This window comes from Pipra filicauda, unplaced genomic scaffold (genome assembly GCF_003945595.2).
Source record: "Pipra filicauda isolate LSUMZ 115617 unplaced genomic scaffold, ASM394559v2 scaffold51_size4534324_pilon, whole genome shotgun sequence".
NCBI lineage: Eukaryota > Metazoa > Chordata > Aves > Passeriformes > Pipridae > Pipra > Pipra filicauda.
Window position 1 is genome coordinate 1 of NW_024104665.1, and position 24,496 is coordinate 24,496.

The 24,496-nt window shown below is 38.9% G+C and overlaps 1 protein-coding gene across 1 annotated transcript in view; it reads right to left on the reverse strand.

Annotated features, from left to right (window-relative positions):
- Positions 1 to 13,546: 13,546 nt before the first annotated feature.
- HHAT (hedgehog acyltransferase) overlaps positions 13,547 to 24,496 on the reverse strand; it is a gene marked incomplete at its 3' end in the record, with an annotated part of 88,708 nt that continues 77,758 nt past the window's right edge. Inside the window, exon 11 of the mRNA XM_027714497.2 lies at positions 13,547 to 13,691. Coding sequence (XP_027570298.1) covers positions 13,547 to 13,691 — 145 coding nt within the window. The remainder of the gene's footprint in view (positions 13,692 to 24,496) is intronic.

The following is a 24,496-nucleotide window of genomic DNA, read 5'->3' on the forward strand; positions in this document are numbered from 1 at the left end:
CTGCATTACATTTTTAAGTAGATATAACTTATTCATTCAACAGAATGTGGTCTTGTAGCAAACTGCTGATCCCACTGGTATCTTGCAGGGCATGACACACTATCCATGTTCCTTGTGCTACTTTACAATTGGACTTTTGCTCCACAAACCATCCCAGAAAAAGGAACTGGACAACAGCTTTTCTCCAAGCAAAGAGTGCAAGCCTAGGCAAGGAAATCTGCAAAGACAGAGTAGGCGGCAATGCAGGTCTCTCTTTAAGGTTTATTTTGCATAAATTTGAATTTTGAAGAAATGCTTAGGCCAGACATTTTTCTTAGCTGGATCTGCCTTGTTTCCTTTTTTTTTTCTGTCCTCCCTCATAGCCATTGTCTACTTTTAATCTCCACTGGAGCTTAAGCAGAAGCTGAGAATACAGCTCTATTCCTTCAGAACAGCAGTCAAAAGAATACTAATTAGTTTTTTGTCTTTTGTTGTTCTCACACTTTAGTTGTAGTTAAGCCAAAATATCTGACTCCTTTGTCAACAGCAGAAGAGTGCAGAGACCAAACACATAAATGTAAGATAAAGAAAAAATAACTGCCTCCTGGGTCCCATAATGGAAATTAAATCCTACTGTTTCAGGGAGGTGTAACATTATGTACCACCCTACACAATTATGCAGTACTGCCCAGCAATTATGTCCGGCCCTATGCATGAGGATATTCACTGTAGTCAAAGTCAGCAACACACTCATTGACCAGATTTTCAATGAGGTCCAAGAAGCTTTTATCCCTGCCAAGAGTTTCCCCAGCCCTACTAAAAGAGAAGCAAAAGGACCACATTTGCACAGCCTTGCCCCTCCCAGCTTGCACTGCTCAGACTGAGGTGTGTACTGGCTCTCACTGTTAAAAAGCTTTTGCTGTCCTGAACTCTCCAGACCTGGACCGTTCCTTACACATTTTTGCCTCAAGCATCTGGTTCTGGATGCTAACATGATACCTGTTACCACAATATGACTGACCTTCAAGTGTGACAACATACTAAAATTTGGTCCATGTGACAGTTTGACACAATGCTGAAAGTATATTTGCACTTAAGCAACCAGCTGGAGGATGGTGAGGGAGTGTTTCAGGTTCCCTAAACACTCCCACGAGAGAGAGACTGCATTACCTATCAGCCTTGAAAGGCTTTTCCTGGACTAAAGTTAAAAGGAGAAGCTTCGGAGGGACTGATAGAAGTGTAATATATATATATAGTTATATATATATATATATATATATATATATATATATAGTTATATATATATAGTTGGTTTTAGCTTGTATAGTATTTATTTGTGTAAATAAAATGTATATATGCTTCCCCCTTTCCCTTTAGAAGCTTCTGGCCTGAAAGTTTTTCTCTTCGGTGTTGGGATAAATTGTGGGAAGGGGTGGGGGAAGCCTGGAAATTGGATTTTGGATTTCTAATGTGGCTCAAACTGCCACAGTATCACATGGCTGGTCTGCCACAAGATATTAATTACAGAGCTCAAATTGTAACCATTAAGTTTTCATGGAAGGAGGATTTAATGAATAGTATTCATGACTTCTGATTTCTCCATCTACTTTTGTCCCCAATTTAATATGCAACATTGGCCCAATCATATTTTGGAGATTGTATTAAACTGGTTGCAATAATGTTTACACACCTCAGTGAGCACTATGAGGGCTTTTGGCATATGGATACAAAGATAGTGCTAAATACAGTCATCTGCTATCACTGAATTATGAGTCAAATAATGTTGAAAGGTTTTTGGAGGGATACTGATGGTTTTCCATCAGGGTCCCAGTGATAGTTTTCCCCTGAGGATCTGCAAGATGCTCCTTTTGGCTCTATATGCCAGCTTACAGGGCACTTTCTTGTATTAGTCATGCAGATCTTCTGTTACTTCTGTTGAAGTGGTAACCAATCTGCATAAGAAAATGCTTCAAAAGCAAACCTCATTCTGCTAGGACATCTTTAGTAAGGCTAGGAATAAAATCAGCTAGGGTGAGACTGCTTTTGCTACTCTAAGTAATATACAAACTGCCATGCAAATACTTCTCCTGGCACATCCAGATGGGTGTGACAAAACCTGAACTTTTTTCATAGCTTTTACGCTATCGCTGTGGTCTCAAGTGGCCAAACTATTGACAAGAGCAGGAGTTCAGTGTCCATGCTTATTCCACTGCTAGAGCAGACTGCACACCCACCTTGATATTGCTGAGTTCATGCTAAGCAACAGCAACTTTATCCAAACCTTTCTTCCCAGTTCTATACCAGGGGCAAGGAAAAAACTATCAGGTGCTACAAACTGGGTTGCTCCTGACCTGGAAAAATTTGAACTTAAGCCAAGGTGAAAGACTGTACATGGCTTAGCAGTTCTCTAGAGTTTTTCAGCATTTCATTTTCGATATTTGTTGGAATGTTCTTAAACATTTAAACACGCCATTTCGCCAGGAATGAGCACATTATCACCCATCTCAATGCTCTAGCAAAGCAAGATATCCACAAACTGGACGTCATCTGTGATGAATGGTGCCCCTATCTTGAAGATTATCTTGTTGCACATGTACGTTTTAATTTCCTATTTCCTAAAAATGTAATAACGTAACTGAGGCAGTTTTTATACACAGCAATGAAGGTATACATAAAACATTGTCAGCTGCATACAACAGACATGCTAGAACAAGGATCACTGTTTCAAGCATCTTAAAACAAAGGTAATAGCAACTGGGACAACATAAGGATTCTCTGATAAGCTGGTTTTCAACTATTTAGACACAAACTACTTGTTAAACAGAAGATGCCTTCACTATAAATGATAGACACAGGGGCTAGTAAAGCATTATGGTCACAAGATTCAAGTTTAAAATATCTTCAATTATTTGCAAACTATTCCTCACCGCAGGATACATATGAACCTGCAGGTAGTGGAACAGTATACTTACAGTTTTCTTTCCATGTTAGGAACTACTAAAGAAGATGTCTTTCCTTCTGAACAATGCAAATACTTTAATAACACTTGACTACTATTTCTGAAGAGGTAAAAAATCCTCTCCCACAACAATACTCCACACAAGTACAAAGATTTTTTGTTCAATCGAGATGCAAGATAAATCTTTATTCAGACATAAAAGTCCTACAACTGGGAGAATTTTTATGGATACTTTGTATCATAATACACAAGTCATTCTTCTCCCAGGATTATTTCAAAGCCTAAGTTAGAATTTGCCAAGGATTATTATATTTGATAGAAGGCTTAGCTTTGGGTCTAATAAAAACCACACGAAAGAAAGCAGAAGTAATAAAAATCAATAGTCCAATGTTTTTACATGGTTCAGAGCATGGATGTTAACAATACAAAAAAACCCCATCATGTTATTTACCAATTTTTGATGCAAGCTGCAAAAATAAGGAAGCAGTTTTAGAAGAAAAATCAAACTAACTAAATCAGTTATTAACAACAGAGCCTCTTTTCTGCTTAAGATGCTTAAATACAGATGTGCTATTCTGTAACTACAAATGACTCACACCATTTATTGTTCACCCACAGAATGGACAGGAATGCACAGGTTTGGCAGCTTGACAGAGATTTGTGGAAAATCTCTGTCGAGTATCTCAACAACTGTCAGAAATAAAACGGATCTTGTTAAAGCATGGACAGCTAAGACATTTGTAACAGGCTCTTAAGTTAACCTACCAACAGTGAAAATTCAACACCTAGGAAGACAGTTGCAATCTGACAAGTCACAACCAGGTTTTGGTACACACTCTCCTTATATTAGGATATTTAGAAATAGTAAGTGTGAAATGAGAAAGATAAAATGGAAGGCAGTGTATTAAATAAAAAATATCCTAATATTTGAAATCCTTTCTTGGGAGAAACATTCTTGAGGAATTTCTCTGCTCTGAAATTTATAATTATTTCACTACAGAATGAACAGAAAGCATCAGATGTAATCTGTAACAATAACTCTGAATGCTTATGATGATCTCTGACTTTAAAACTGGATTTAAGGCATTAATATTTCTTGCATTTATTTAGTCCCATATCAGATACATTCTGTTACACACATATGTATATGCACTAACAGAAAATTGTAATATTTCTAGGATTATTGAAGTTAAGCCTGGGAACTGCGGCATTTAGTACATTAATTCTGTCTGGTCTCATGGAGTTTAGGCAGACCTGAACCATGTACCCCAAAGCCACGTATTCAAATGGCCATCAGAGGTCACACCCATGATAGCACTAGAGAGCAGTGTCCCAGGGGTGCAGCCTCTGCAGCAGACAAAACCGAGGCTTTAGGAGTCAGAGACAAAAGATCTCTCTCCATTTTCTCAGGGGAAGACAGTGCCCAAAGAGATGAAAGAAGTAGTACAGCCACATGCTTCCCTGCTTAATCATCCTCTGCAGGTACCACACTAAACAGCAAGATTATCAATGACTGCTACAACACTGAGCAAAAAACCTCAGCTGTTTAGGAAGGAGACACACTTCTGCCTCATGTCCTTAGGGAAAGCAGAGCTGTTTGCTCCATATTATGGTGCCATTTCTGCTAGGGTTTGATGAAGTCCACTTGAAGTTTGCTATATTCCAAGTTCAGCATGAACTTAAATCCCAGCTCTGTGCAGTTTCAGATCTTTGTTGTCTGGTGCAAAGCACACTAAGAAAATATGCCCCAGTGTGCAATTTAGTAGGAGATGGAATGACAGGAACTAGAAGACATTTTACAGAACTGTCAGCACTTAGGAGGGTGTAAGTTACAAATTCTATTGAATATAAGTACAGTGTATGTTTCACTCTCCCTCTCAGAAAAACCCACCCCAAATGAAAACTCTATCCCAAAAGCCAACAGTCAACACAATGAGACAAGGCCTAATCAAATCAGCTCATTTTTTTCCAGGATTCTTGTACTTTTAGTTTCCCTATTCTTTAAAGCAGCAGCTATTTAAAGATAATTGAAATAAATTAATTCAGATATTAAAAAAAAATGCTAAAATAGTCTGAGACAACTATTTTTGCGAGTGAACTTAGAACAAAATTACAGGCAAAACAGACTTAAAGGTAGAAATGTTGCCTACTTATGCAGCAGAACTGTGCTATAACGTAGTAAAAACTCCTCACAGGCTTCCTGAGAGAGAAAAATAAGCTCTTTACTGCTTTTCATTCCTGTGCAAAGCAACACAAGTTTTAGAAAAGGATCAGCCTCCTCTGTGACCCATGCATCTTTACTAAAGAACTGTTAACACCTCTGACTTTGCTGGTAAGAGGTGCAAGAGCCAGAATGAACACTGTTTGAATTCTTGATCGCAAACTTATATGCAGGGTTGGCTTTTGGGGAAAAAAAGTGTCTTTTTTTCCTATAAGCTAAGAAAATTTGATCTAGCAGACTCCAAGCAGCAGTAATTGTGGAACACTGCAACGCTGTTTTAACATTACTGTTCAGGAAATAAAAAACTTAGAAAGTTGTCATGAAAGCTAAATACAGCTGGTGTGCCAGTTCCCACTGTTCGATGGTTACTTTCTGTATTTGGGATCTGTTCTTTCAAAAAGTGTTTGAAAAAAAGGGCAAGTCAGGACTAGTTCAAATCTGAACACGAATGGAGCTGACAGAAAAAAGAAATGTGATTCAATGATGAGGAAGAAGTAGCAGCTACAAGACTCCTGGAAATTTCTGAATAAGGGAAGAAAAGGAGATTACATCATTCTTCAGAGAACCTTTCTTGACGGTTGCAAGTCTTAGGTGAAATAATGGCTCTTACTAATCAGTTACATACATGCCACCACATCCATGAGTTCATTTATGTATCAATTTCCCAATAAGCACAGAGACCAATAAAACAGCAATTCAAGTATTCTATACCATGCTATGTTACTCTGGGTCATTGTGAGGCTTTTGCTATGTATGGCAAAAATATAGGGAAACGAGGAAGTTGAATTACATGTTGACGAGCAGTCATGAGGTCACAGCAATTTTAAGCTTTTTGACACAAAAACTAGTCTTATTTTTTATGTTCATGCTATGTTTAATGCTTAAGGAGTCCACACATTCAAACTGCTTCAATCTCTGAAAGACTGCTGAAACAGTACATACTGATCTGCCACACTAGCAGAACAAGCATGTTTGGTGGCATCATCCATTCCAGCTTCCACACTAAGCATGTTGCTACCAGCAAGGTTACATCTGTAAGATGGACTTGACCAACCCACTACACCAACTGGTCACCATACTAGACTTTGCTGCCAATATTACAATGATTTTTAAAAAGCTGTATGTACCTTGCCAAAGTAAGTGAAAATCTGGGGACATTTTGCCTGTGATCAGCAAAGGTCACTAAGGAGTAAACTTGTTGTCTTTCTAAAAAAGAGCTGCAAATTGGCAAGAAGGCAGCACTACGTAGGAACAACTCCCCATTTTCTGTGTGCAGTGTAGTTTACTTAGTTCAGTAAGTCACACACAGCATTAAGTGAACTCTACATACAGTCACGGTGTGCACTGTCTTGCATTTTTCACTTGTACATGCTCTATGCAAAATAAAGGCTTTAATAAGATATAAGAAACATAGGTTCTTTGTGACTGATTCTGAGTCTGCAACCATACTGATCCCAGCAGATGTGTCTGAACATGTTCTGGGACTTTCTATACAGAAAGATCTTTCAGCATTGGTATGGTTGCAGGATTAGGTTCTAAGACTGTAAAGACAAATGAAAGACAATTGGTAACCTAATGAGATTCAACAGTAACAGTTGAATTTACACATAGCAATGCTCCAACCATTTTCACATTGAACAGAGATTCAAACCAACATGATTCAACAGAAAATAGCAGAACATGCTTTATTGTTTCAGCTCTAAAGAAAATCCCCCAAACAGTGGCAGAACACACTTTATTGTTTCAATTCTAAAGAAAATCCCCCAAAACAGATGTAAATGTTTGCCTTTATACAGCTGTCATCCTTTGGGAGGCGAAGGGGAAAAAAAAAATCACTGCCTCCTTATTACTGCAGACCAAAATTCATTTTTCTTGGTATTTTGCCAGTTCACATCCCAATGAACTCCGTCCACCAAGCAAGGTCACATAAATGATTGTGAAAACAAGTTTCCTTTGTGCATGAAGAGGAATAAATAATTTGGAAAATGTGACATCTTCAGTACTATTCCTGCCACTATGCAATATTTCTCTAAATTATGCAATATATCAATATAGCATTCATAAATGTATGTTTGGAAAAAAGGACCTTAAGTAAGTTTCTCTGTAACAGCAGCAAGTGGGATTTGTCAGTGAAAGTGAAAATCTGGAGGAAAAAGAATGCTGGAAGACCATATGCCAGCTACTCTACAACTTTACTTCCACCCCAAAACAAGGGCCACCTGAAAACCCAAATGATGACAACTCTGAACTGTCAGTTATTGAAATTTTTTCTTTCATCTGCAAAGAACTTTGAATGAAGACTTTGCCAGAGATTCACAGGGAGGCCTCAGCTGACAGGTTTTGTGGACTCCTTTGAGTTCTTTCGCTACATTATTTCATTCCTTCTGCACCTTTAAATCCCTTCATAGTTAGATATTTACAGTTATCATTGCAACCCATCTCAGAAGTTAAGTGCAATGTGGCTTCTAAATACAGTACTGTGTGTTATCTGGCAACACCTCAGAGCTAAAAAGTCCAACCGACCCCTGTTTAATAGGAAGTTCTAACTCCTTTGCTCCATCTCTTTTTGTTAGCTTCCTTCAGTCCTTAAAATGTGTTAAATCTAATACCTGTGCTAACTAGCAGTACTCGGATAGTTTCTGAAGGATGAGATGCTGTTGTATGAACTCCTGATCATCCCACATTCATTATTGCAGGAAATGAGGCATATGCTCAACAACATATCTAATGGGAAGACATGATCTTACACCAACCAGACTAGAACATACAACAATACAGAAATCTCTCATCTTTTTTTCTTATTTATTGACATCTCACGCAGCAGTGGAGCTACACAATAAGGAACTCATAGTTTTTAAATTATTTGGTTGTCGAACATGGAAAGGAATCTTGACCACTAATATACAAATTATTTTTCATAGACTAACAACCTAATTTCACTGTTTTCAAAACCAAGGACAAAACTTCTGAAGGTAACAAGGATGATGCCTTGAAAGTGATTTACATAAAGTGAAACAAATGTAGATAATTTGAATAATCTTCAATCCTGTGATACAGTCTAATTACCAATCAGCATAATTTTAATTTAAGATCAGAAGACAATGGTCTACTGTTTCTGTCAAAGCAAGACAAAAAATCCACATTTACACACACTACACCAAATGTGTCACACCAAACTCTGTTTCACTCAAACCTCTGAATTATGTATGTCATGATCACGGAAATTCCCATTTGCAAATCAGTGCCTAAGATGCCCTGTGAAACATGCTCTGAGACTATTGTGCTGCACAGCTGTGAAGAAGTCCAGGTTTTCTGCCTCCATAAAGTAGGTCAGGCAATCACCCAGTGGTGATGAGAAAATCTTTTCCCTATAAACTAACCAAATAACTGAATTCTGAGTAGCATAAAACCTGATTTTGCTTCCAAGCAAGCTGGAAGGGAAAACTAGAGGCAAAATAAAAGCTTCACCATCCTGAACTAGTTAACAAATATTAGACATTGAGAATTAAGTTTTAGTTTTGCTGTAAACAGCTCTATCTGCTGATGAACCACCTAGAGAAAACAGGGCTTGGAATGGGTCTAGAGGCCATTTATAGGTTCCTTCTACATCACAATAAAATCATTATTTTCTACATTGCTTGACAGGTTTTTGTCTACCTGGAGACTGTCCCCCAAGGATGGCAGCCCATCAGCTTACCTAGATAATATAATAGAATCACAGAATACCCTGAGTTGGAAGGACCCACAAGGATCATCAAAGTCCAACTCCTTGCTACATTTTACAGGTTTTTTTCCTTCTCCTGATCCCATTGGTGATCAGAATATCTTGTTAACATTTTATTTGCAGAAACTTCTAGGTATCTATTTCTCTCCTCAATAAATTTCTCTCAAAACAAAACAATGCTGTTTATTTCAGGATCATGGCTCCTAGACTTCCAATCATGTTGCTGCATCTCCTTCTCCCTGTCAGCTTATTAATTTTTTTTACACTGCAGCAACCAAAAGTGGACATATTTTAACTTTAACCTTCGGAACATAATGAAGAGGTTAAATTATGTCTTTTGCACGCTGTCAATGCATTTTGGCATAAGGTCTATTTTTGTCATAAGTAGTCTGATGCTGTTGATGCATAAAGTTTGCAGTCTGGTAGAACAGTCAGATATACCTCATTGCAGGACTTCTGCCCAGCCAGCTGCTCTGTACTCCTGCAGTAAATAATTTCTAACCAAGGGTGAAAATCACTCTTTGCTGGATGTCTACTAAAGGACACCTCCTTAAATATTGGGTGTCCAACCTAATCTAAACCAGGCTGTACAAAATGCCTCTGAACATAGTGAAGAGTGAGAATGCATTTCATCCCATGCTAACACGTGGGATGAACTGCTCTCAAGAGAGGCACTTTTCACAATTTAGTAAGATAAATTGGATAGTTAAAGTACTGGTTTACAGTTAAATGATGGCTGTGCAATTTTCAGACAGCTACTCAAAGTAAAATACATCTGACATGCACTGTGTGCTTTCCTCATTGATCTGAACTCTGTTCCTCGTAAGCCAGAGGAAGATCAGGAAGAATTTTATAGTTTTACCACCTGAAACACTTCTGTCCTGTCCCAGCTTAATGCCTTTGTCCATGCTTGCTAGATTAATTATCTTAAACAAAAGTACTGCACAGTGCCAGCTGCAGCAGTGAGCCCCTTCAAAGAGAACCTCTCTCACTGGAGCTTCTTATTTTGAGGTGAAGCATCAGTCAATTACTCTGAATACAGGATTAAAAATGGTTTGTTGTTTAGAAGACATTTCTGCTATTTTCTTATTAGAATGACACTGTCCCTCATGAGAAAAATCTTACTAAAGAACGGTCAAAGCAAATGCTTCTTGTAGGAACTTTTTTCCTTGCTAATAACTTACCGGGACAAGTTAGGTGTCAGAAACAAGCACTATGGCTGGTCTGAACAGTTTGAGAACAAAATTAAGAACAAATACTCATCCATATGAGACACACAGACCTCTCCCCTAGTAATTTTGGCAATAGCCATTTTAATGATGCACAGAAACTAATTTTAAAGCCAGATAAATTCAATCTATTTTTCACAAGAGAAAAGCAAATAAATGCTAAAAATACTGCTACCTGACATGCTCAGATATCAAATTCCCTTGTTAGTGGTACAGGACCTGTGGAAAGTACTGCCAAAGCACTGTAAATCAGTTCAAATATCAGTCAAGAAATTCTGGGAAACCTCATCTAAATCCTGTTCCTAGAAAGCAATCCACAGAGCTTTGATAATAAAGGTACCTCACTTGCACGGTTCTCTTTGCACTGTGTTGGCTCTGGGGTTTAACTGCTTTCATATCCATGTTTTCTCCTCCCCACATCTTCTATTTTCTTCCTATCCATACAAATCTTTGTAGATATAATTCTGTGGGATTTGGACAAAGCAAACAAACTGACTATGCTTTGCAGCTGATGTGCAAGTGGTCAGCTTTGTTTCCACAGCTCCCTATTCCTTACTCTATCTCTATTCCTTACCTCAGAGGGATTTTATGTCACACTATTGGTACAGAGCCTTCTACCATCAACCAATCTCAAATCCTGTTGCTTGGGTTGCTGAGAATGTAGAGATGTCCTCCAAATGCAAATGGTTTTAGAGTGTTAGAGTCTACTCTCTGGTTTTAGAGTGTTGCAAATCCCTGCTTAGGTTTCCTGAACTTTATTTTTTAGTGTTCTACACTCCAAATGTAGATTTTTGTTATATCTCCTACAGACCAACACTTAAATTTACTAGAAATTGAAGACTTCCGTTCTGAATAGTCCTTCTGGATTTGACTGGCCTGCAATCACAGAATTATGGAATTATATAACAGCTTAAGTTGGAAGGGACCTTAAAGATCATCTAGTTCCAATGCCTCTGCCATGGGCAGGGACACCTTTCACTAGACTAGGTTGCTCAAAGCCCCGTCCAACCTGCCCTTGAGTGTTCCATGGGTGGGACATCAACAACTTCTCTGGGCAACCTGTTCCAGTGTCTCACCACCCTCACAGTAAAGAATTTTTTCCTATTATCTAATCTAAATCTGTTCTCAGTTTAAAACCATTCCCTCTTGCGCTGTCACTACATGCTCTTCTAAAAAGTTCTTCTCCATCTGTCTTGTAGTTTCCCTTCAGGGACTGGAAGGTCGCAATTAGGTCACCCTGAAGCCTTCTCTTTTCTAGGCTGAACAATCCCAATTCTCCCAGCCTTTCATCATAGGAGAGGTGCTCCATCCCTCTAATCCTCATGGTGGCCTCCTCTGGACTCGCTCCAACAGGTCAACATACTTTCTTCCTGTGCTGGGGACCCCAGAGCTGGATGCAGTGCTCCAGGTGGAGTCTCACCAGAGCAGAACAGAGGGGCAGCATCCCCTTCCTCACCCTGCTGGTCATGCTACTTTTGATGCAGCCACGACTGGCTTTCTGGGCTGCAAGTGAACATTGCTGGGTCATGTCCAGCCTCTAATTCACCAGCACACACAAGTTCTTCTTGGCAGGACCGCTTTCAATCTGTTCATCCCCCAGTCTGTATTGATACCAGCGACTGCCTCATTTGTTCCATAGTATGAAAACCACAATGGAACAACAGTGGAGCAGGGGTGCAGATGCAATAAAATCTTAGTATATGTTTCAGTTTGTACACCTGAATTGTCAGAACAACAATGCAGCTAAAGAATATGGTCACAGTAATCTGAGTGATCTAAGAACACAGGCATATAAAGCTAAATACTGGAAATTTCTACTAGTAGAGTATGAGGTGCACTAAGCAAAAGCTTTCATGTTCTAAAAATAAAGTTAATTTGATTAACAGATCATGGAAACAAAGATGCAAATGACTAAATTAATTTCCTATTCCTGTTTTAGATGTCTGGTACCTAATCCTGAAGCAACTATGTATTTAGTGCAAGAGCAAGAGATCAAAAAACTATTAAAAAAACCCACCAGCAACCCAAATATAGAAAAACAATCAATAATTGATCTGGTTTAATTAAATACCATTCTACTTAATAAAACATTGTCATTCATCAGTTTCAAACCCCAGCATTCTGTGAACTGCTAACCCTTCCGAAGAGGAAGGCATACTTCTTTATTTATAATATACAAATACCATTATGAAAATAATTTGTATGAAGCTATAAACCTGAAATGGACAATTTCATTAGTGTCCTTTTTTTTTTAATAGATAAGAAGTGACGTCTAACTTTACTTCCAAATTTTTTCTCTCAGCTAATTTTTCCACTGAAACTATTAGCCAATTAACTGAAAGAATTTAAAAGAAAATAAAGCCTTTTAAGAAAACAGAAAACAAATATTTTATGCTTTAAGAACAAAAACTAAACATGAAATAATACTTCACTCCATCTTTCCTGCTCAGTATTAACAAAAAGCTTCACTATATTTTATGCTAAAAATGTACCTTTCTTTGAGCTGTTTGAACGTTTTTTTGTTTCAGTACAGAAGATAAACCGTTTCATTCATGTACATAACTTACTCTTTAAGAGTTTCATTGTTTTGGGATGCTTAAGTAGGACCTTGGATCTCCAGAACTGACTTCTAAGCCATTGCAAGGAACGAGGAGAAAAAAAACTCACGAAGGAGCAATAGACAGTGTGGTCTTTGTAGGAGAATGCTTCTAGCCACAGAAGCCTATTAGTACTTCCCTTATGAGGAAGAAATATTCCTCCATGAGATCCTTATTTGACAATATGGGCCTCTGGCAGGAATAACACTAAAAAGAAAACTGGTCCTACTTACACTGAGCTCTGAGAGAAAAATTAAAGCTTAATTTGTCTCCTGTGTCAGCTCACAGCACAGTGTCACTAACTGCTTAGTGAGCAACACCACAGGCTGATACTGTCACCCAAGCTCCCCTGTCCTCAATCTTGTCCTCAATAGTCAGCAGGTCCCTACCCTGACATCAGATTCACTACAAAAAAAACCAATTAATGGCTCAATTATGCTGTATCATGCAGATCTCATCCACTAACCTTCCACAGAATCTATGGGGTTGGCTTTAGTATGCCTGTTCTTACTGATGTACATGAAATGCAGAATGGGGGGAAAAAATCCAACCTTGCTACCTTGTCACACATTTATTATTTAATCTTTAGTGATTTCACTGACAGAGAAGCCTGATAACTTTCTTTGTAGACTTGATGGGAGAAAGGCATTGTGTCTTTGTAGTCATGCAGCCTGCTTAGTTATTTAGGTTTTGTCAGACAGATTTTAGATTGTTTTGAACAGGACCAGAAAAAAAGTTACTCCCAGTTAGTGCACTGAGAGAAGAACCTGGCTCAGCCCACCCAAGGTAATATTTGGAAAGTTCTATTATCTAGAAAGCACATAAAAATAAACTTGCCTTCCATAAAGATCCTGTTCCAGTAGATTTTTCCAACTTGATTTCCTCCAAGAAATATTAGATTTGATAAAATCAACATTGAAGTGCTAACAGATGCTAGGACAGCATGAAGTCGACGACGAATTCTTGGCGAGAAGAAACGTTCCTGAGGGGTAAAACAAAAAGTGCAGATGAAGTTAACAATCCCTGCAAATTTTCAAGCAACCTTAGAAAAAGACATTGCTGTTATGACAAACAACTTCTATAGAGAAGTTCAAATCCTTATGGAACAGATTTTAAAATATCTAACACAACTTCTCACCACTGCCATTTAAGTTTGAGTACGACTTTATGATAAAAAGTGGTGTTGAATCATAGCTGTGGTTGAAAGGGATCTCTGGAGGTTACCTAGAAAGGACATCAAAGCAGGGTCAGCTGGAGCAGGTTACTCAGGACTGTGTCTGGTAGGGTTTTGAATATCTCCGATGATGAAGACTGCACAACCTCACTGGGCCAACCCCCTCACAGTTAAAAAAGATTTTCTTAGGTTAAATGGAATTTCTTGCATTTCAGTCTAAAGCCCACTGCCTTTTGTCCTGTCACTAAACACCACTGAGAAGAGTCTGCCTTTGATTTCTTCTCCCCTACAATTAGGTATTTTATACACATGGATAAGATTCCTGAGTCTTCTCTTCTCTGTGCTGAACAGTCCCAGCTCTCTCCACTTCTCTTAACAGCAGAGCTTCATTCTCTTGGCTGGACTCTCTCCAGTATGTCCATGTCTCTTTAGTGGGGAGTCCAGAACTGAACACATTTCTATACATTTAATGTCTTAATTATTTTCTTATTAAATGTTCTCCTTGATGAATTTTTACTGAGGATGCCAACAGTAACAATATGATTCTAGGGGTAATACTATCCAATAGGTTCCAACATGGAATAAAGCACTTCAGTACACAACATCAAACAACTTCAGAAGTCATGAATCCTTGATTGATTAATAAGTCATCACTGAAAGATTTTGGAGTCAGATCAGAACTGGTTATAGCAATGACTCTTAAATAGATACATCTAAAAAAATACATATAGACACAATCCCAAATATTTTTGTCAGTGCAAATATTACTGCTCACGTTCGAGAAGCATAATTATCCATTGTAAAGGTTTTGGTACTGTTGTTCTAATGATACAAATGAAGTAGGTCTCTCTCAACTATATACTAGTTTATATTTTTTTTTAATCTGTATTTGACATTATCACCTGAGGTGTGAGTGCAGCAAGAAGATGGTAAAAGAAGGATGAGAGTTTTAGCTACCTCCAATATTCAGCTGCTAGACCATTATAGCACTTCACAAGGAAATATTGTCTCATTACTGCACAAGGAAAAATACCTTGTTCATCATGGCCCTAGGCTGAAAACCTCTGTACATAGTGCTTGAATCTACAAAAGACTGAATGCTTTGTGTGAAGTGATGAGTATTTGCCAGGGCACGGAAACTAGGGAAAGTCTCGGGGGCTGCTCAGCCTCCACGTCACAAGTGATGACGTTGCAGAAAACAAAGTCTTGTTTTCTGCAGCATCAGGAAAAAAAAAAAAGAGCAGTAATTAATCTTTAATAGCTACAGCCAGACCAGAATTCACGCTCAGATACCTGAAATAACAGAAACACATGCTCAAAACAGGCCTAAAAATACAGATCTAGAAAATTAAATTGCTAGTTCTGTAAACATCAAAACAATGTTTCTACTGCTAGTGACAAATCTTCAAATAAATTGCAGTTACAGGGATAAAAATACAATTTCAACATATTACTGCAAAGTAAATCTCTGCTAAATTGAATGTTAGCCCCAGTCAGAGCTCTGTCTAGTATGAGTCAGTTTGAGTCAGCACAAAAACGGAGATAAATAAGGTTTAAGGAAAGCTCTGCATCAGGCTGTATGTACAATACAGCAATAGACAATCTTCCATACAACGCTGTGAAAAACAGTCATGTACGAAAACAGAGACTGAGATTTTTCTCTGAAAATTTTGCATGAAAACTAGGGCATGATAGGAGAAAAGTAGAGAATATAATATAATTGTATAAATATTCACTGACATAGACAGTTTCTCAGTGAAATAACTTTTTCCCTTTCTAATACTTTGCATCCCCAAAGCTGCCCAAGGACTTCCAATACATTCTCCTTCTGATCACACACACACAGAGGACATCTTAAGTTTTTCTCTTCCAGAAATGTATAGATTGAATGTATGGTCGCACATACGAAAAACGTAAGCCATTTCAGAATGTGGGTGCACACGGAGAAAAACATTCAAAATCTTGCTATTAAATCCATGTTAACAACCAGGTTTGAATAACAAGAAGCTATGATCACACTAGCTTGAACTTTTTTGTTGAGTCACCAAACTTACCCGCTTCTACGCTAACTAATTCTGACTAACCTGCAGCTCAAAAAGAGCATCATCTTTCACTCTCTCTCTGTCTATCAAGCTTATTTGTCAACACTAAGGGAAAACAGTTTGAATTAAGAAAGGGTAAAAAATCTTCTGCTCAAGCTGTAGATAAGAGATGGACAACCCATCAGACAGGTGGTGCTGAACTGCATTTCCATCAACGTACTGACCAGACTCAGTAAGTTTGCAAAGTCTGCCTGTTTTACAACCCAAAGGGGTATGACTAAAACAATATGAATAGCTAAAAAAGTTCTACTTTTTTTTTAAATGGAGTTACTAAAAAAATAAATTAAACTGTCACATATAGTACACCACACTCTACAAAAGTGCTGCATGTTAAACAATGCAAGTTAACTGTAGTATAGACCATAAAAGCCTTTAGCCATTTATAAGGTATAAAGGAGCAGTTTAAGACAGAAACAGTTTAGACAAACACTGAACCTTTTCTGGATTTTGCTGTAGCTAATTTCCATTAACTTTGCTAGGCATTGATCCAAAAAAGCAGTACACATTTTCCTGACAGTCTTTGATGTAAACACCACTTTTATTCAGCTGCAATGAAGGTAAAAAAAGAGCACATTCTTTAAACATCTCAAGTCATCTAGAAAAAGCTAAATAGGAAAGTATCCAAGCAGCTATTGTGAGCAGATTAATACACTGGAAGCATTATTTAGCCACGAAAAAGAAATGAGGCTGATCTAGATAAACAGTAATAAGATTTTTTTCTTTAAGTATCTACAAGCATGTAGATTTTTCTGAATGTACAGCAAGTTGTTTACATCAAAGCAAAATTAAAAAAACCCTCTGCACCCACAACTCTTCATTATGTTATTTAATGCTTTTAACAATATCCTCCATTACAGCAATAAAAACAACTGCTATGGATTGGTGGTGTTTCCCTGGATTTTACTGCTGTCTCTTTCCTCTTTTCCTGTTGGAAATAAGGCCACAAGGTAGAGGGGTAAAAGAGCACCTACTGTTAAAATGACAACGAAGCCTTGGTTGCTTGGCTGAAACCCTTATATTTGCATTCCCCCCTCAATGCTCCATCTTGGTTGTAATCTTGCTTCAATACTTCACCAAATTTTACTTTTAGTAATGCCCACCTCCCCACACATTGTGAAATAAAAGGAGTATAGCATTTAAACTACACAAAAAATAGATATATTGTCAAGATGCTCAGCCCAAAGGCATGTGGCATGACATAGAAGGTGACCAATAAAAGGTTGGCTCAGTCTACCTTTCCTGGAGCTGAATGGAGCTTGGGTTATTATTCTAAACCCATTCCTGCTGTAAATGAAGATCAGCCTCAGACATTTTTGCCAGATGTCGGAAAAGCTTCCCTCTGCACATCATTGGGTAGAGCAAAATTGGCTGCCATCAGATCTCTCTCAACTGAGCCTTCTCAGTCCCCTTACAAAAATAAATGATACTATCACGTAGCAGGGTACCTTGACAAGTAAATCTGTGTATGTGTTTGAGAGTGGTGGAGGAAGAGAGGCATGAAAAAAATTGAAAGGTCCAAACATTTCCATTCCTAAAACCTTTTCAAGTTGCACATGCACATCACATTTAGCCTCTAAAACCAAGCCAGAAATGGGAAGCTTGTATAATGGATGTTTCTTAAGAAAGATAGCTTATGAAGGACAACACACACCAGAACAGATCATTTAGCTTAGAATTAAGAGTCAAGGTAAAGGACATGGAAAAAGTAATTTTGAGTTAGAGAGAAAATACTTATTTCACGTGCTTTGCAATGTAATTACACCACTATGAATGCAAAATATACGAACATGGCAGGAGAAGTAGCTTCAGAGAGCAGACCAAAATGTAAAGAACTTCTCTCTAAGGTGAGTTAGAGCTGATCAGCAATAAATCTGCATTTTTACAGGACTGTGTACAACAATATTACTGAATGGCATGGAAAGATGAAATTGAGGGTCCAGATAAATGCATTTACATCTCCTAGTTAGTCAACAACAGAGAAAATACTTTGGGGAATACTGACCAGGCTAAGTTCTTCCCTTCCACGTGGAAGTTGGTAGTGACAGGACGAGCCATAATTAGTGACAGGACAAGGGGGAATCTCTTCAAACTGAAAGAGCGTAGCTTTAGATTTGATACTAGAAAACAATTCTTTGCTGTGAGAGTGGTGAGGCATTGGAACAGGTTGCCCAGAGAAGTCAGGGATGCCCCATCCGTGGAAGTGTTCAACGCCAGGTTGGATGGTGCCCTGAGCACCCTGGTTTAGTGAAAGGTGCTCCTGCCCACAACAGGGGCATTAGAAGCAGCTGATCTTTAAGGTCTCTTCCAACCCAAAACATTCTATGTTTCTGTGAAGTTGAGGAGACACCTAAGGCCGAATTCTGTACAGCAGTGAAAACTAGGCAATCCTATACAAAATATCACACTGAAGTCTTTTACAGAAATATATTCACCAGTATTTCTTCAGGGAAACAATCCTACATTTTCCTATGGCAACCATTCTTAAACTTCTTCTAGCAATAGTGGTGGCACCATGAGGATTTGGCATGTCCCAAAGGCTCACTGTTCAGAGGGCTGCTGAATCCAACTGCAGTACCTTGTTCTGGGAGCAGGCCACAGGCATCACACTGGTTTAGGGAGGGCTCAGGAACTGGGGTGCATGTTTTCTACCACACTGCAAACCCAGTCTGATGACGGAGTGTCAAGTAGCAAGAAGCGTCCCCTGACAGACATTAGCTGGTACCTTTTTAGCAAATGCTAAAAAGAAGATGGAAAGATGGAAAACATCTAAGCACGCTGCATTTGCAACACATCTCATTTATACAGCTGTTCTGAGACAGATTAAAGAAAACTTCTACATCAAGTCAGTGATGTAGAGCTGACTTTTTTTTAGTATAAGCTTTTGGTTATAGTAAAAACACTTTAACAAGTACCATGTAAATGAATTAAACTGCCCGCAGTTTAAACAAGCATCCATCTTCATGGAGTAAAACAGATATTCACATTTATATCTTTTTGAGCTACCCATCCAGAGAATTGATAATCCAAGCACATAGCAAAACAAGTGCATATGATAAAATTGGAGAAGTAGTTGAATTATTTCTTACGTGAACATGTGCACCATGGAATAAGACTGTCAAGATGCTATGGCCAGAGTGACATGAAACATGCTTAGTACTATGAACTGCAAAATTAGAGATTACATTATTCTATTTTCATCTAGAACAACTTTAGAAGAGTTTTCTTTTTTTAAACATACAATATTGTACTACTATCTGTTCTACACATTTCATTCTCTCCCACTTAAACCTATCAGCCAATTTATCCATAATAATTTTAAAATAAGATATAGAAATTGTACTATTTGTTAAAGAAATCAAGCAAATTAACTCCCATGAATGTAACACCAAGACCTGCATTGTCTTTCACTCCTTCTCCTAGAGTATGAGAGGAGAGTAAGTGTGCTTCCTACAGTTAGTAAAATTGCATCTTTTCTATTTCCTGAGGGTTTTTATTAGACAAATAATGCTAATACAATGTTGACTCATCTTTACGTCACAAAACCTAAATTCTTCACAATAGTCTGCTATTTAGGGTTTACAAGTATTTTTTGGGAGAGTATACAGATGGGTAAAATGTTTGTGGGAAAAGGTACCCAGTACGGGAGGGGCAAGGGTGCTGCTTTTATGCATATCAGCAAAATGCTTGGAAAAGAACTCAAATCACTTGCTGGAGTTCCATTTGCCAGTGCAGTTTTCTGAGCTTCGGTTTTCACCTTCCACTGTACCACAACTGAAGAATAAGCCCCTCCCCATCCCCAATTTCGATACTTTTCTACAGAAGCAAGAGAGACCACCCAGTCAATCTTAAAAGTGCTTCCTTTCAGAAAATGTGCTCAGTTAAATGACAAGCCAACTCTTCAGTGTCTAACCCTGAACCCCAGGAATCACCACAAGAGTGAACACCTCAACGCATACCCTGAATCTGGGTCATCCGCAATGCAGCCATTTGCCAAAAATAACGGGACAGCATAAAAACAGGAGCATGGGTGAAGAGCTGAAAGAGAGCGAGGAGCAGATGGGACAGTGGGAAGGGAAGCGACACATCCTGACTAACAGTTACCGGCTATTTTATCTATCTGCAGTTCAGCACGCTGAAAATGGAGGGCAGGGTGTGACTGAGCAGCTGGGGAAGCAGATGGGACGGAGGAAAGGCTGAAAATTGTGACAAAGCTCTGCCAAAGAGAATGTCAATTTATTTAATTTTTAAAGTGAGCAGCAGAAATGAAGATGGGTTGGGTCCAAGCAATAGGGCATCTTATGCTTGTTAATTCACATTGTCAGTGGGTAATGGTGACAAAAGTGTGTTTGGGAGACTGCAGAAACAAAGGGAGGGACTACATGTGCTCATTAATGATAGTAGAAGTTAGGCTCAAAGATCAGCAGGAGCAGGGGAAAGGCAACTGATGAGAGGCTGACATCTCAACAGGATACACACTCCTGCACTCTGAAGTTGAGGGACAGACGCTCAATACAGTGAGAGTAGAGACTCTACCACAGAACAGAAACACAACAAAAATAAAGAATTCTGTTTGAATACATGTACAAAATATTCATTTATGAAATAATCCGAAAGAAACTGTGGAGTCCCTAGGGCTGTAACAGTAATGAGGTAAAGAACAGGCCTGCAAGTGAATGAGATCATAGAATCATAGAATCGATTGGGTTGGAAAAGACCTCCGAGATCATCGAGTCCAACCGTTGGTCCAAACCCAGTCCATTTACTAGATCATGGCACTCAGTGCCACGTCCAATCTGCGTTTAAAAATCTCCAGGGATGGTGAATCCACCACCTCTCTGGGCAGCCCATTCCAATGCCTGATTACTCTCTCTGTAAAGAATTTTCTCCTGATATCCAACTTAAATTTCCCCTGGTAGAGCTTAAGCCCGTACCCCCTTGTCCTATTGCTGAGTGCCTGAGAGAAGAGACCAACCCCCACCTGGCTAGAACTTCCCTTCAGGTAGTTATAGACGGTGATGAGGTCACCTCTGAGCCTCCTCTTCTCCAGGCTAAACAACCCCAGCTCCCTCAGCCTCTCCCCATAGGACTTATGCTCCAGTCCCTTCACCAGCCTTGTTGCTCTTCTCTGGACCCGCTCCAGCACCTCAATATCCTTTCTGAACTGAGGAGCCCAGAACTGAACACAATACTCAAGGTGTGGCCTCACCAACGCAGAGTACAGGGGAAGGATCACTTCCCTGCTCCTGCTGGCCACGCTATTTTTGATACAGGACAAGATCCCATTGGCCTTCTTGGCCACCTGGGCACACTGTTGGCTCATGTTGAGCTTCCTGTCAATTAGTACCCCCAGGTCCCTTTCTGCCTGGCTGCTTTCCAGCCACTCTGTGCCCAGCCTGTAGCGCTGCAGATGTGCTACCAGATCTTATCCATCAATAACTGCCACATCAAACAGAAGAATAAATTTATTTCCCCATCAACATACACTGTACCCTTCAGGAATCATGGCAGTTATTCCTGTTTGCTCTGTTCTTCAACTAACTCTAACCCAGAACCAGTCCCCTTTACTTCACTTTGCTTTATTTTTCTTGCATTTTATTTTGCTTGCAGTTCTTCCCTTCTTTCTGCCCAAGCTGAACTGTGGCCTGAGGTCATATCCTGTTTCTTTTCAAGGTATATACTTTCCTTCCAAAGCAAAGGTAAAAATTAGCTCCTGGAAAGTTCACACATGAAGGCAGGAACTGACAGCATTTTACCAAGAGATAGGATGATGCAAACAACCTGTAATTCCCTACATCACTCCTATAAAAAGAGGACCACACAATTAAAATCAAGCAGCTGTCAGTTAAGATCTATTTTCACAAATAGAACTTGATTCTGAATTTAGGAATAAATGCTATATATAGCATTTGAGAAGATACTCATCTTCTCTATTGATGTCTTACTAAACATTCACTCAACAAAACGCTGTCTTGCACTAGCACCATTTCATTTTTAGATTTTCCGAAGGATCTACATTTATAGCATCTCTCAGCAAACAGCCAACTCCCCCTTCTGTTTGAAGAAAGCCTCCTACCGGTTCATATGTATCCACTACACTTACAGATGCATGTGTGAAAGTTTGACATACACAAAAGTAAATTTCTATGCTTGCTCCTACATTTAACTCTTCACCATCAAAGAACCTGCCCAAACATTTATTATTTTAAGGTGGCAGCTTGTGAAAAGTGTGAAATGAACAGCATTGAAATGCACCATCCTCTTTTCTGTCTTATGTTTAAAGCAGGGAATTTAACCAAGTAATGGCAGTGTACATACTCCTATAAATGTATCTCAGCTGTCACCAAGGAGGACTGATCGAGAGAGTCGCACACTCTCCTCTGTGTCCAGGTCCTTGACATCCCTAGTTTTGTTCTTCTGGTTCCCATTATGCTCATTCTGATTCTTTCAGCTCCCTCATGCTCATTCTGATTCTTTCAGCTCCCTCATCCACATTTTAACATTTTTACCTTTTAAACTGTAATCCAGTTGGGAAGGGATTTAACTTCATCAATCATCAGTGCTACATTTTCATCCTGCCCTCATGGCCTTCCCCAACACCGCCATCATGAAACTATTATCAAATAAATAATACACAGTAATAATCCCCATGGAGACATCTGATAAACACTCCCAGCAAATACAGACCTCACTTCCCCTGTGGCAAGTTTCTGTAGCTCAAGGCACAGCAGAAAGATCAGAGTGCAACCACTCCTCAGTACTTTAACTTGTATTTCTGTAACTGCTGACACCTAATGCCTGGACTAATTTTTGAGGTGAACCACAGGGGGAGGCTGCATTCAAGTAACTGTAACAAAGCAGTACATAACCACCATCAGTCTGCCTTGTTTTCACACCACAGCATGATTTACTTCCTTTTGAAACTGCATTATGAACTGACCACCAGAAAACTGCCCAACATCTCCAAAACAAAGAGTAAATAATTCTGGTAGGTGGGAGAAAAGTTTTTTCTATTGTGACAGCTGAGCAGCTATGCAAGGGGCTTCCAAGCTGACATTGTGGTCTGAAACAGAGCAGTAATGGTTAAAGACAGGCAGAAAATCACAACAGTTTCTCCAGTGCTGGCATAAAAAATAATAATTTTTGCACAGATTTGACAAAAAATGGATGCCTGTACTCAAAAGGTAGGAAACAACAGAATGTGTTATCTCTGAAATCTTTCTGCAGTCATTTTTGTCATTCAGCATATAAAAGCCGGTATCATATTGCATACACTTGTCCCTCACACAAAACAACTCCTACTATGTTTTCAGTCTTTGTTACTGAGTCTGAGGCAAGAACTTCCCTCAGGAAAAAAAAAGACAGTGTCCCAATGCAAGTGTGTCTGTGTGCGTGCATTGTCAGCTGGGCTCTCAAAATGTTATGGGATTTACTTCTGTGAAGACAAATGAACCCTAACTAGAGGGCAGAGAAGAGAGAAAAGAATAAAATCAAGCAAAAACAGAAACGTGGCAAGAATTGCTTGACTCAGAATTATTGTTGGCAAAGCTAGAAGTCACTGGAATGACGAGGATACATCAGCCAGCCCCTATTTACCTTTGATGGTCATTCAGCAGCTCAGTACAAAACAGCACCTCAACAACTCAGCTTGCTGCTTCTAGGTACCATACAAAGACCAATTGTCACAAGTCTGCCTTCACATCTAGGAAGGGAAGTTTCTGCCAGTTTTGAGTCAGAGTACATCTACTGTGGATAGTAAAGATTTCTGGTTAGAGTAGTGATATGGCTGAACTCAAGGTTGAGGTGGGGGGGTATGGAGTGGGTGGCAAGCCCCTTCCAGTGGTCTAGGTTTTGACATTATGAGTAGTACCTAATCTCAAAAAACAATTCTGCACTAGAGAATATGAGTTTGAGGAAGGCTTCACGAGAGTGAAGCGACAAACTCAACAGAAGCCTAGAGCAAGTATATAAAAATGTTATGAAGAAAGTATCATTGGCAATGCTTGTCACTTAACTGAATCACCATGTTTCAGTAAAAATATGTATGAATTAAACAAAACTATTAGTAAAAAAGAAAAGGCCAGACATGCTTGACAACAGTAAACAAGTGATATAAATACTTTTTCCACCAAATGAAGCAAAACAAAGATCAAAGCCTAGTGTGTGCTGAAGAACAGCTGAGAAGGGTCTTTATTTATTGCAGAGATATTATTAAAGATTTTATCTCACAAGATGATCAACAAACATATCTCCCTCGAATGACTTCCTATTGTTTGGTCACATCTTGCCTCAGCTGCAGAAGGAAACTTTACTTATCTCACAACAGTTCAAAGTGAGTTATACATGCAAAAATAAATTCTGTCATTAAAGGAAATAGTTATACATTTGCTCAGTGGCGGTAAATTCACAGGAATTTGAGCTTGGTTAGGCTGAATTTGGGCCCTAACACAGGGCTGAATAATTACTGCAGCGGAACCTAACTGGTCTCTTTGTCCCACTGCCTTTAAATACAGA